The sequence below is a fragment of the Conger conger genome, chromosome 5 (assembly GCF_963514075.1).
Source record: "Conger conger chromosome 5, fConCon1.1, whole genome shotgun sequence".
Classification (NCBI taxonomy): domain Eukaryota; kingdom Metazoa; phylum Chordata; class Actinopteri; order Anguilliformes; family Congridae; genus Conger; species Conger conger.
Window position 1 is genome coordinate 42,438,486 of NC_083764.1, and position 14,291 is coordinate 42,452,776.

The 14,291-nt window shown below is 41.4% G+C and overlaps 2 protein-coding genes across 2 annotated transcripts in view; both read left to right on the forward strand.

The window, feature by feature from the left end:
• LOC133128468 (ras-related protein Rab-6B-like) overlaps positions 1 to 3,217 on the forward strand; it is an 83,235-nt gene extending 80,018 nt beyond the window's left edge. The window contains exon 8 of the mRNA XM_061242006.1: positions 388 to 3,217. Within this exon, the coding sequence (XP_061097990.1) occupies positions 388 to 452 (65 nt within the window). The 3' untranslated portion in view covers positions 453 to 3,217. The remainder of the gene's footprint in view (positions 1 to 387) is intronic.
• A 2,414-nt stretch (positions 3,218 to 5,631) lies between these two features.
• The window catches only part of aire (autoimmune regulator), a 13,904-nt gene continuing 5,244 nt past the window's right edge, over positions 5,632 to 14,291 (forward strand). Inside the window, exons 1-9 of the mRNA XM_061242675.1 lie at positions 5,632 to 5,778; positions 6,686 to 6,860; positions 6,954 to 7,109; positions 7,668 to 7,733; positions 11,049 to 11,162; positions 12,051 to 12,193; positions 12,780 to 12,901; positions 13,500 to 13,569; positions 13,933 to 14,055. Coding sequence (XP_061098659.1) covers positions 5,632 to 5,778; positions 6,686 to 6,860; positions 6,954 to 7,109; positions 7,668 to 7,733; positions 11,049 to 11,162; positions 12,051 to 12,193; positions 12,780 to 12,901; positions 13,500 to 13,569; positions 13,933 to 14,055 — 1,116 coding nt within the window. The remainder of the gene's footprint in view (positions 5,779 to 6,685; positions 6,861 to 6,953; positions 7,110 to 7,667; positions 7,734 to 11,048; positions 11,163 to 12,050; positions 12,194 to 12,779; positions 12,902 to 13,499; positions 13,570 to 13,932; positions 14,056 to 14,291) is intronic.

Sequence of the window (14,291 nt, forward strand, 5' to 3'; positions counted from 1 at the left end):
CCCCCAAACATGCAGCAACCAATCAAAAAGTAATACATTGAGCTATTTTGATTATCATAGAAAGCTAATTGTCCAATACAATAGCTTCATGTTACATAAAATACACTGTAGCTATTGTAAATACAGTACAGTTGTATCAGCAAATAACTGCTTGTTGGCAGTCTAAATGTATTTGATTTATTTTAGGGTTTTTTCATTTATATTTATTCATATAAAGTAGTAGGGGGTTACATTAACAAGTGGAAATTTGATCAAAAACAAATATAAATTGAGTGCAAATACAAAACAAGAGGTCAATGTGGGAGATATTTGTTTGTATCATGTCATCATGTACTAATTGTGCTGAACCCTTTTCCCACCCCTTTTCCTTAATTGCACACCCTCCAGTGATTGACATCAAGCTGGACAAACCACAGGAGCCCCCAACCAGTGAGAGTGGCTGCTCCTGTTAATGCACAGGACTGAACTGGGCAGCTTCATTTATCACATGCTTGTTGTGTTGCTTCCTATTGGTTAGCTTCCAGTTGAGTTTTCAGATATTTGGATATTTGGCCTTTTACATCTGATTGGTTGGAACTAGTGTAACTTCAATCTTCAGTTGTAAAATATTGTACTTTATTAACCAAATTGCCAAAAAGTTTTAAAAATTCAAAAATGAAAAAAAAAGACAAAGGAAAAAATGGTAGATTAATTTAAAATGTGTGTATACTTTTTTGAAAAACTAGAATGGTACAGTTTTTTGTTTTGTATTTTTGTATACATAAGGAAAAGCACTAAAAATGATGCAGACAACCTAAGTATTCCGCTTGTTCAAGAGTGAGAGGGATTGGGCTGGATAGTCCAATAAAAAAATAGCATTCCTAAGTGAATATACACAGCATGCATGCAAGCAGTTTTTGAGCGTTAATTCCGTCTGCTGGTGTACACGAGTTTAAATTGTTAAAGCTTATTAACACCTGTGACTTTATGCATCACGTGGAAAGTTATCTCGTCCAACATTCCTGTAAAAAACTGGATTTGAGTATATGATTTAAGAATTTGTTTTCAGTCAGTTGTATGTGTAAATGTTACCTATCTATACAAGCAACTTTAGATAGCAACTGGACCTTTTGAACAAGCCATGTCCTTTGCATATTGATCGTTTTTGCTGATGGAGTTTCACGAGCTTTCCTGAGCACTGAAACATGCTACACAGTACTGTATATAGTGTTTATATAATTGTGATCACTCTTTGTTAGATGCAGTCCATATTCACCCATGCGGAAGGTACACAGCAGGTTTTAAGAATCCAAGGGCTTCACTCTGGCCTTTGTCTTTTCCCACTGACAGCCACGCATTCGCTGCACGGTGTCTTAACTGCAGTCTATTGTGTCACGTCCTTACTCTCGCTCCAATCCGCTGGTCAAAATTGCGTTGGTAGCTGATCTGTCCCACTCCGTCTACCAACAATACCTCTTAAGAATTTGGGCTTTTCTGGCCTCGTCTCCACAAAAAAATTAATGGGAGACATGACTGGCGATAGACTGCAGTAGTTTGCACATTTAGTCTTTTGCGCTTAAAGCTAGGAAAGTAGCTACAATTAGCATGGAGCAAAGGGATGACCACTCCAGAGGCTGGGCGTCCTGAGATCGTCTGCCCGACAAAAATAAAATGTAGGTCTGCTTTGCTGAAAAACAACCGATATCAAAACACTTTGCTGCTTTTGCGAGACTGTCTTGGGGGGACTACGGAGCTCACTTGGCAAGAAAAACTCAGTTCATTAGCATGGTGCGACTTCTGCAGGTTTGTTTGTGAAAATTTTAAAAAGGAAAATAAAATCAATAAGAAACGGCAAAGGAACTTCAAAACATTGAGATTTTTGGTGGCCCAGTGGTTAGTGAAATAGTTTTTATTTGCCTTTGTCTTTCGTGTGAGACTTAAATGCACTTTTTGTATGTTTTGACAATGTAATACATGCATAGTAGCCTTCGCCATTAATGGAATATAACACACATCTTCATAGAAGCTAGAATATCTCCAATTGATATTATGTTTTTAAAAATGCATTATTATTAGAAAGCTATCTTGAATAAGGCTAACATTGTCAAACTCAATTCAACCAAAATCTTCCTGCAGGAACCTCTGAAAAGATATGGCTGGATTAAGAATACTGTATGTACTGTAGTATGTTACTGCAGTATGATGTTTCTGAATGCTTTTAGAAGAGCTGAACATGAGATGGTTTCATTGTGTCTGTAGGACTGTGTATTAGACCAGGCTACCACCCCTTTCAATCAAAGAAAATGAAAATACCCAGAACAAATGCCATTTTACAACAAAATATTTACATATCTATTTATTGCCCTTGCTCTGACTGACAATAGGGGTCTTTGGCTGTAAATTTGTCTGTTAATCTGAAATGTTAAAAGTGCACTGTAGATTCATGTCTTTCTCTTCTTGTTTTCAACATAAATGTTTATTGCTGCCTGTCAGGACTGCAGAAGGGGTAGAATATTCACATGCTCACTGGACAAATAGCTAGAGAGCCTAACCCCCACTCACCCCCTCACCCCACACTGTAAAATACCATGGCACATATCCACCATAGTTGTAAAGGAAGCCTAGAAGGCCTCCTCTTAGGTGTCCGTGTTAGCCCTTGCTTCGATTAGCTTTTCTCTCCCGTTTCCTTGTTTATTACACTGGTGCCTTCTTGGAACACTTCTTGGCATGCCATGTGCTCCTTGTGGGGGGTCTAGAACGTTATACAGTGGGGCTTTTGGGCATAGAAGGGAAAACCTGGGGGTTTTGGGGTGGGGAGTACTTTTTAATTGGTTAAATGACATGTGTATTCGTCATTCGTTTTCCATGTACCTAGAATGTGTCAGACCATTTCTTTTTTTTGCAGTCACCTCTGAAGCCAGGCCTGGAGTGTCAGCAGAAACCTCCCACGTAGGGAAGTAACCAACTCAAAGTACTTCCCTACTAAGTTTCATTTGGCTAGGTTTTGAGAGGGAGGACTGGCATTCCCCCAGCTTCCACACAACACTCCTGGGGGCTCATTGTGCTTTCTGTAGCATCGCGTCAATGTCACGGCAACGCCGAGGGAACGTTGTGCACTAGCTGGGGTCCTGCTAGGCAGGGCGAGGCCATTCGTGACCAGGGAAGGCTCTTCATTCACAATGTATAGAGATTTAGCATGTCTGTCTAAAGATCAATAAAAATGTCTTATTACCAAAAACTCTGAATGGTTCTATCATTATCAAATGCCTTTTTACACCTGGGTGGTTAAGTAGGAGGATTGCAGTTAACTTGTGTTCTAGATGTCTCCATTTAAACACCTTTTTCTAGAGGCTTATTCTTAAATTCCAACTCCATTTGCTCTGACTTTTGCTTTATCAGTCCAAATGACCACCTATAATTGTTGTGACATCCTGAATGCCTAATTAATTGTGTGTTTATGTAGTTTCCATGACTATAAGCTGCCAATGGAGAGGAGCCATTTGGACCTGGCAGTGTGCCTGGCAGTGCCAACTAAATAGATTGCATGTGTATTAGTATGTGTATCTGTGTTGTGCACTCTTGTGTGCCCAAATATACATACTGTATAGCCCAGGATACATTTTTGTATGTACCTACTGTATGTTTAAATATTATTTCGAGCAGAAGACCTAGGGGGCCATGAACTGGAGGTGCAGTGCATCTTTAGCTGCTGTCCTCTCTTCTACAACATGCTGTACATCTGGAAAGACCCTTTTTACAGGCCAGTATGTGAGTGAGCTTCGGTGTGCATGTCACCTGCGCAGTGCTGTCAGCTGCGGTGCTTAGGAGGCTGTCACAACAGAGAGTGCCCCAGGGGATGAGGGGTCCGAGAGGGGACATGGCCCACAGGGTGGAACCAACCCACCCAACAGTTCAACTGTGGACTTTCCAAACCACGGCCACCTACCACCCCACTGTCTAATGGGAACTCTGTCACAGAGGTCAATAAGCTATTTAAGGAATGTACTGTGTTATCTGTATCACGTGTTGGCAAAATGCAGAAGAGAGACTCAAATGAAGTGTCACACAGTCTGACTTTACCAATAACTTGCGATTGGTAATGTCAGGTGCTGGGACTGTTAGCTAATCATCACCCATGTGATCCAAATGGCCTTTGCCCTGTTCGGAGGAAATTGAAGTATCGGCTCATATGGCGGTAGATGGGAGTTAGGTTTAATAAGCAAAGAAAGTGTCAGTTTCACTTTAATGGTATCAGATCCTCCCACTGTCAGACAAGTGCTAATTGGCAACTTCTCAAATGGCTCTAAAGCCACATAAAAGTGAGTGGCAGTGGGCTATACCTTCAGGGTTCATATTCTCAACACTGAAGGTAAGTCTGCTTTTTGTGCATTGATTTATATGATGGCTGTTATGTACAGGATCGAAGATAGGAACTGACAGGTCTACAAACGGTATGAACCCATCAGTAGCTACTTCTCAGGCTCTGTATTATATGATACATATATTCTCTTTTTCAAAAATTAAGCAGGAACTTGAAATAAGTATTTCTATTGATGAAAATGGTGATTCACTTTACCTCTGTACCTGTATGTTGGGTCCATCGAAAACCTGAAAGTTGGGGGAAAGTTTCCAAAGGACTGAAAAAAGCAGAGACTTTCTGCTAAGATTTCTTGGTACTTTTCTTAGTTAATTGTGCCATTGATCTTAAATAGTGCCCCTGGACCACTGGCAGCAAAGCTTCTCCAAAACATCAATAACACACTGCCATATTTCACAGTAGTTACAGTATGAGGTGCTTATCCTTGTATGTATTCCATTTTGCCACCAAACAAATTGGTCTCATCTGATCATAGCACTCTCTTCCAGTCATAATTCCAATGAGGTTTGGCAAACTGAAGATGCTTGGTTTTGTTTATTGTGCTCAGTAAGCGCTGAACCCCTAGAGTTGCCTCCAGGAACCTGATTTTATGGTTCTCTGAGGAACCTTTGGAAAGAAACATTTGAAGAAATGTTGTAATCATAATAATAATACATGAATAAAAAAACAACATGATCACATAAAGAAATGATTTTTTAGAACATATAAAACAAATATGAGCACATATCAAATAATCTATAGTCCATAAAAATGAATGTTTTCAATACATCCCAGAAATCGAGACATCCCACTAATAACAAATTAATTGAAGAAGGTTCTTAAAACAACCCTTGGGAGAACTCTTTTTAAAGAGGGGATCATTTTTAAACTGACAAAGGTTTAAATATGAGCAGGTGGTGAAAGATTAAGGGTTCTTAAATTAACTTTAAGGTTAATTAAGGAACCGAGAGGGTTCTTTTTTGAACCTTTACATTTTAGAGTGTACAAGCTTGTAACAAAGAGTGGGTATGCTTGCTTATGTGTATCCTCTGCATGATTATAGGCCAGTTTATAGTCCAGCGACAGAGTGTCACTCGACTGAAATTGCAGAACGTTCATGAACGTTCTATTGTCGCTCCATGTATACTGTGGTCTTCTTAGCAAAAAGTATAAAAGTATAAAAGCACTCCAGGTGACATTTGGTTTATATAAACTGTATAAACCAATGTCACTCTGACCAGCGACCATTGCACATCCTTGGTCGCATTGACGCTCTGTGACTTAACTCCTGAGAGATGTGGACTGCTGAGCACTCCAGGGAAGCCAACCTTCACTCACAACTTAGGGTGTCCAGGACTGAGATCGCCATGGCGATAGATGACCCCTTCCCCTTGTTCTATGGGCTGGCTGACAATGACATCATCACCGAGCATATGTTCAAGGTACCGCTTCTATCGTCTATATCAACTATATCAGGACAGGAGTGTAAAGTTTCATTGTTCCCTTCTGATAAATTAAAGTTAATTGCTTGCCCCTTTAAAAGCTGATTGATATTTTCGACTACACTCATACAGAGTTTGAAAAACAAATGTGGAAGAAGTAATACAGTAGAGATGGGAAATCTATAGGGACCGTTGGGAATTAAAAATCAGTAGGAGGGAGAGAACAATTAGAACAAATGGATTTCAATTGAAAGATTAGTGTGACTTTGTACCATGACTATCTAGTCCTTAAATTGGTGAGAGTGGTGCTTTAAGTCGAAAATGAAAAACTGATCTGAATTAGCTACCATTATATTCATTAACCTCCTGTGGTTGCCTGGAATTATATATGTATTATTCGTATTGTTGTTTATATTGCTCATGTTAGGGTTAATGATAATAATAATAATAATAATAATAATAATAATAATAATAATAATAATAATAATAATAATAATAATAATAATAATGGCGGCACGGATGGTGCAGTGGGTAGCACTGCCGCCTCACAGCAAGGAGGTCCTGGGTTCGAATCCCCTCGGCCGGGGCCTCTCTGTGCGGAGTTTGCATGTTCTCCCCGTGTCTGCGTGGGTTTCCTCCGGGTACTCCGGTTTCCTCCCACAGTCCAAAGACATGCAGGTTAGGCCGATTGGAGAGTCTAAATTGCCCGTAGGCATGAGTGTGTGAGTGAATGGTGCGTGTGCCCTGCGATGGACTGGCGACCTGTCCAGGGTGTATTCCTGCCTTTCGCCCAATGTATGCTGGGATAGGCTCCAGCCCCCCTGCGACCCTGATCAGGATAAGCGGGTTCAGATACTGGATGGATGGATAATAATAATAATAATAATAATACCATGGTCTTCCACAGGAGACTCTGGAAAGGACCAGACAGGAGGGGATACACAAGGCAAGCTACTCCCTGCTCTCCTGGCTCCTGGACAGAGAGCCACGTGTAATACAGGCCTTCTGGAACAACTTGTCCAAGGAGTACAACCGGGAAAGGTACCCAAAACTCAAGGCCATCTTTGCCGGCCTCCAGCAAGGTAACCGGAACTGGTGTTGGGGCAGAGGGGATTGTGGAAGGGTCTCGGGTTAGTGCAGAGGAAATGACTGGTTGGTTTCCTGCTCGTACATAGGCGGGGGCCTCGGTGGGCAGAGGAGGGTTAAGAAGCTGTTTGGCGGCAGTAAGACGGCTCTTCAGCCACATGCACAGCAGGGCAGGAAGCGAAGCCCCAGGGAGGATGAACGGGCACAGCTGCCCCAGACCCACTCCAAGAGAGCCAGCAGTCCAGGTCAGCTGTCCGCTAGGGGGCAACATACCACAACAAGTTCATTCTACATACTGTAGTTCACTTAACTGCAGTAATATTTAGACAAACTTAAAGTAATACTTGGACAAAAAAAAAACAGTACCAGTCCCATACTAATTACTGTTTTCTTTTGTGTGATATACACTCACTGAGCACTTTATTAGGTATTTATTGGACTTATTTATTTGACTTGTTTTTTTTGCTGCTGTAGCCTATCCACTTAGAGGTTTGACGCGTTGTGTGTTCAGAGATGCTCTTCTGCATACCACTGTTGTAATGCATGGTTATTTGCATTACTGTCACCTTCCTGCCAGCTTCGACCAGTTGGGCCCTTCTCCTGTTTGCAGAACTGCTGCTCACTGGATTTGTTTTGTTTTTCCCACCATTCTGTGAGACTATTGTGTGTGAAAATCCCCAGGGGATCCGCCTTTTCTGAGATACTCAAACCACCCTGTCTTTGATCATTCCACGGTCAAAAATTATGGTTATGCACTTTGTTGTACGCCATGTCTGCCAAATGCCGATCATCTAATATTACAGGGACCAAAGTGAAGTCGATGAGGAAGACAGAAAGTGCTGAGGTCTCCCGGTTGGCTGCAGGAAATGGTAAGCCTGCAATCACAGGCATTGTGTCCGAGGCTAGTGAATCAGTCTGGAATGACGGGATTAAAAACTTCTACGAAGTGAAGATAAATTCTGATGGAAATTCGTAGTTAGATGTCAAGGTGAGATGTCAAGACATTATCACGGCTTATCAAAATGTTTTGGTACGTCTCTTTACAAAAACATACAATTTCCGATTCCGTCTTGTGATTTTAAGATTTTACTGATTACATTTAAGGCCCAGCAAGGTTTGGCCCCAGGCTACATTCCTGACCTTTTAACTCCTTGTGAGCTGCAACGCAGCCTCCGATCCTCAGGCAGAGCACTCCAAGGTCTAGATTAGCCACAAAAGGCTGACCGGGCCTTTTCCATTAGGGACCCTCGGCTTTGGAATAGCCTTCCTGATAACACTAGACTGGCTAACTCAGTGTCATCTTTCAAATCACTTTTAGATACTTCTTCACAAATCTCATTGTTAGTTCCTGAAATTTCATCATTTTTCTTCGTGATTAAAAAAAAGAGAGATGTTCCGATACCATTTTTTCCAGATTCCCATACCTGAACCTGCGCATTGGCCAATACCGAGTAGCAATCCGATACAAATATATATTTCTTTTTAACAGCTATATACCACTGACCCTATATGGATGTGATATGACTGTTATTCCATAGAACTTTGAGCTGTCTTTGTGGAATGTATTGCGAATGCGGTTTCCAACGTTTCCTGTCGCAGTTCGTCCTTGTTTTACCGCTTTGCCTGCCTAAACTCATCGTGATCTTTCACGTGATGCGTCTTCAAATGCTTTATAAGATTGCTGGTGTTGAAATTGGCAATATTAGTGACACCTCCTCGAAACTTAAATACTGTGCACGTCCTGTTTCCCCAATGTAAAATATTGCGAAATTGCTGAAAATTTGCCAGCTCTAACCTACGTTACACTCTCCACTACCACCGCATGTGTTGTTTGCCTGTGTAGCATAAATCATCGTGAAATAAATTACATGGTATTGGATTGGTGCGTAGACTTATGTGCTCGCACCACAATACTGGTACTGGTCGATACTGGTTTCGGTATTATAACAAAAATGGCACAAAACAATCTTCAAACATGTCCTATTTAGAATCTGAACGAATTAGTTTTACTTGGTTCAAATTATTCATGGGTACCATGTGACGTCACTGTGTTTTACCGCCGCCATCTTTGTGTCCGGTCTCAGCTGCGCGCCACAACCAAAACGACCAGAGAAAACGAAGGAAGATCCACGATAAAGTTGATAAAATATGCCCGGGATATGTTGTGCTGTTGGCTGTGACAACAGTCGTCAGAGAAACCGTGGACTACAATTCTATTCGATCCCAAAGGAGTTAGATTGGCGAAATAAATGGTGAAACCCTTTATTATTTATTTATTTAATAAATGAAACCCTGCCATACATGTGCAATGTGCCATCACCACTGTCCCGATCTCCTGCACCACTATCCATGGACATGTTGCTTTTGTGTTCAGAGCCTGGGAATGATTGACCTGTTAAGTGAAAAATGCAGCACTTTATTATAATTTAGGGATGTTAGTGGTCAGCCAGTTAGTCACAAGATAAAAAATATTGTTCCACATTTTGTTGACAATGTTACTTGGTTAAATAATGGGAGCGATGTCATTATTTTAAACAAACTCAAGGAGGCGCAATTACGTAGTAGACTAGGCTATGCCTAGTTTCAGACCCGCGGCTGGTTGTCCTGCATTTCTGATCAGAGCGACCGAGAACTGTGTAAAGTCTAACGTTAATAGCCACATGTAAATGAAACGCACGAAGCCGAAGCAATCACTATCACTCTAGACTTAACCACCACCAAAATAACACGGTTGATGATTGTTGTTGAATTACTTAGGTTAATTGGTGACTCTAAAATGACCATATGTGTGAAAGTGTGTAACTGTGTGAATGTGAGATCTCGTATCTCAATGGGACCTTTCTGGATAAATAAATAAAATACAAATGACCCATCCTGCAACTGAGTATTGATAGGCATCCGTACTCTTGAAAGCCTTAAGGCTGTCTCCGGTGTATGGGGATGGATTATGTATCAGATAAATGTAGATGTCGGGGAAAGTAAGTTGGGGCAGACGCTTCGCAGATTTTAAGGGACAAAATAAAGTTAAAGGTAATAAATAAGGATCACAACCAATAATCGCCGTTTTTTCCAAATATCGCTTTCTTTCTGTCTCGCTTAGATGCGCTGTATTCGCTGCCGTGACGGTCCAAAAGTGTCAGTCGGACACAAATATGGCGGCGGGCATTCCGGAAGTGACGTCTTTGGTACCCATGAATAGTAGCTTGCGTGATGGCGCCCTCTAGAGTAACTGAAAACGTCTGTCAGAGCTACAGTAAGTCTGGTTTTTTTATTCGTATTACGTTTGATTAGAAAATTGCATTGAAATAACATCAAACTAGCGAACGTGGCCTGTTTTATAATAATAATAATAATAATAATAATAATAATAATAATAATAATAATAATAATACACTTTATTTATATAGCAGCTTTCATACATAAAATGTAGCTCAAAGTGCTTTACATTAAGCCAATGACAAAGAATTACAAGGACAACACATTGTAAAAATAATAAACACTGATTTTGGAAATATATCCAAACAACAAACAAGACCAAGACAAACACGTTGGGGCCTTTCCCCTGTGCCTCCCTCAAGTGGGACGACACTGAATGTGGGAATATATACTGTTATTCCACATATCAACTAACCAAAGAAACCTTTTTTTTTCTCACAATATTTCCATGATCTATTATGTGCTTCAAGAGGTCACCAAAAAGACAGACAAACACACTGATTTGCCAGCAATACGTATTGCATTTACTGTGCTTCCCTCGAGTGGGACAGGACTGATTGTGGGAATATGACATTCCCAGCAACCAACTAGGAAGTAACAAAACACTGAAAACGAAATAAAAACAGGGTGAAAAGAATAAAAACAGTGCTAAAAACAGTGCTGCTAGACAGAGTTAAGAGCAAGAAATAAATGTTGCATTCTCCTTAGGAGAATTAAAAAACAATTCTTCGTGCTACAAAAATGCTACAAAAATGCTACAGAATGCTACAAAAATGTTTGAATTTGTAATTTCCGCCATCTTGAATAAAGTAAGCAAATGAGCTAATTTACATATTGTGTCGGAATTTATCCTATCAAGTCCATACCTCATGATAATTGAAGTATGTAACTGAAATGATACAAAGATACATTTTCCGTGGAACATAATCTTAAATCTGGATTTGTAAACGAAATATGGTTTCTCATAGGTATCCAGGCAGTGGCTACCTCAGTACAGAGAGCCGTGACGCTTTCGTCTGGAGAGCTGCCGGGAGGTTGTGGGGCAGTGGAGGAGATCCTCATCAAACAGGTCTTTGAGTCCGGTAAGCCCAAGCCATATCAGGCTCATACATGTATCGTGCTTTGTGGCTGATTAGGGTAACACACTGACTCTAGCGAGGAGCAGACCTAGGAATCTTCAAAGAAAAACTTAAAAAGACACTCTTAATTCCGATGCTGCTTTTTCATTGCCAACGTTTTGCCTAAATTGCGTTCGCCAGGGCTTTGACACAACAATCAACTACCACACACATACGTACGTATACCTGATGAGAAATTGACTTCAACTGCGAGACAATCAAGATCATGTGCTAAGTGTAACGACGGAGAGATTGCCACTCACTCATCCAAAGCAAGGGGAAGTCTAAACACAATCCCAAGGAAAGTGACAGTTTATTTTTATTTTTTTACAATCCACAGAAATAGATAGTATTCAATAAGAGTTTGTTCATGTTTACCTTATACTGTATTCCACCATACAGACACAGTAGGCAACACTATATTGTATGCCAAAATCAATAAAAGTAAAGAGACTGATAAATGAGACTGCATGTTGAAGTTCAGAGAATCATCTTATCACCAGTTTCATATCATCAATCATTTATGACATTCTAAGGAAACCAATCTCTTAATCTGTAATGTCCCTTTCCCAACACACTAGAATGAGACTGCGTCCAAATGAAATACCACGCACTACACCCTATTCATGTATTCTCTCATTTGGTGTACATAAGTTTGGGTTTAGTATACTAGTAATAAATAAGATAGATTTTCAGATACACTACATCATCATAGAATGCCGACACTTTAAACCAGCGGTGGGCAACTGGTTTTTGTTCCCCCCTTCGAAAAAAAGTTCTTACTCAGATACAGCCTTCAGGGATTGGTATATTTGAAGGCTGTTTTTTTAAACCACAATTATTTGCTTACAGGGAGCTCTAAGAAATGTATCAAAATGGGTGGTGAATTCTACTCCCCTGGAAAACTGGATGAGTTAGGAAGAAATAAGACAAAGACTGCTAAGACCCATGTTCGCCACAAGGCGGCGACATCAGCAAGCAACAGAATAACCGAGGTGAGGAACTATTACTTTGCATTATTTCTTTGTCTCTGGGATTATGTGTCTGTAGATAATGAATCATTTACTGTTTGTTACATTTTAAGGCTGGGCAGTAGCATGCAATGAGTGAGGAAATGCACAGTAGTTTGTTTTAACTTGCCAAGTGCACAGCCGGCGGGTGTTTTTTGGCACCAGTGCTGTTTTGAAGATTTATGGTACTTATAAAGTCTGAGATTCTGTAATTATGAATTGAATAGAGCTTGAAAGAAATACAATTAAACCGTGGCGGCTGCATTTGAACTGTGGTTGTGTAATGGGATTGGCCTGGGCAGAGAGTGGCTCCTCTTGAACCCTCTTTTCCATTATCTGTAAGCAGTGGTGTGAGTATTGTTTCCATGTGTGTCTACACCTTGGCTTAACTCTTGAGTACATGTTAAATGCGCACCTTCAGCTTCTTATCCAACTCTGTGTGTTTTTTGGACCAGTTTGGTCAAATATGTTGCAACACACATGCCCTAACTGTGAGACACCGATACCGGACAATGTGCCAGCTTTGCTGCTTCAACATTACCAGAGCTTTCTGCCAACGGGCTGATTCCAGGTCCCTCGAAACGATGATGAGTGCGCGGTGTGTAAGGACGGGGGTGAGCTCATCTGCTGCGACGGCTGTCCCAGGGCCTTCCACCTCACCTGTCTCACCCCCCCTCTCACCTCCATCCCCAGGTATGGTGGAACACCAAGGTACTGTGGGTAAAACAAGGCATCAAATATGACATTAACACCAGAGCTGGGTCAAATACGTAATTGTTTTGTTTTACTGTCCTGGTGTAAAATCCAGCTATGACCATCTTAAAATGACCAGCTACCCGTGTTTCAAAACATAGCTTGAGCTGGTCAAAACAGGTTGAGTTTCGAGCTATTCTGAACTGATCAACCAGCTACCAGCTGTTTTAAATCCTAGCTTGAGCTGTTTTCTTTCAGCAGGGTGAGCTTGTCTGGTGTATTGGAACCTATGAAAACTCTCAAAAAGTGCAAACCCTGCCTTCTGGTCCTCTTGGTTGGCTCAAACTACATTGCATTACAGTCATTTAGCAGATGCTCTTGTCCAGAGCGATGTACCATAAGTGCAAACCAGAACCAGGGACAAGTGTGTTGAGGACCCGAGAGGAAAGTACAGCTCCAAATCCTAGAGTGATCACATAGATAAAACCTGAACCCTTGACATGTGCCAGGCAAGATCATTCTAGCACTGAAAGGCATTTGAATCCAATATAGCGACACTGAGAACAAACCAGGCCCACTGTCATGTGTTTGCTTCCAGCGGCACTTGGCGCTGTCAGCAGTGTCTTGGCAACCAAGCTGAGGGTGAGAGGGCCTACCTACCTGTGCAGGTAAAGCTGTATGTGCTCTCCTAGTAACGTGACGCTTAAAGTCCCTGACTTGAAGTAACAGCTAATTCTGCATTGTGTAAAAAAAATCCTTACATGCTAAACTAGTGGGTCTTGCATACTAGTTGCAGATCATCTGATAGCTTTTCAATGGCCGTACAAAAATATATATGATACAAGAACAATAGTCAGAAAGCTACGTGTTGGCTGGGATCGTTGGGGAGTGAACGGTTACCGTGTTAAGTGACCAACGACTGGTAGGAAGGGTACGGTTTCCATTTGACCAGTCTCCGTGACTGCCTGTTTCTGTCCACGCATGACCTCTGATGTGTGTGTCCTCCCTGCTCCTCCCTGCTCCTCCTGCAGTCCGCCAAGCTAACGGAGACCAGCTCCAGCTCCTCGGTGGACTTCTCCTTTTTCTCGGCCCTGTCCTCTGCCTCCCTCTCCAGTGTCACCACCACCAAGAGCAGCCAGACCTCTGCTGCCCAGGTGATATCATGGGCACCAGGGCATTGTGGGTAACTAGGGAAGAATGTATTGTAAATACAACAGAACCGTCAAGAGTTACTGTGTTGACAGGCTTAACAACTTTGCAAAGGTTTCCAAAGAAGCATTAGTTACTGTTCTGGTGAATCCTGTGAATTACTGAGCTGGACAGGATCTAATGGAGCTAAAAAATGCCTAGCAACAATGCACATGACCAATTTAGCCTCATGTGCTCACAT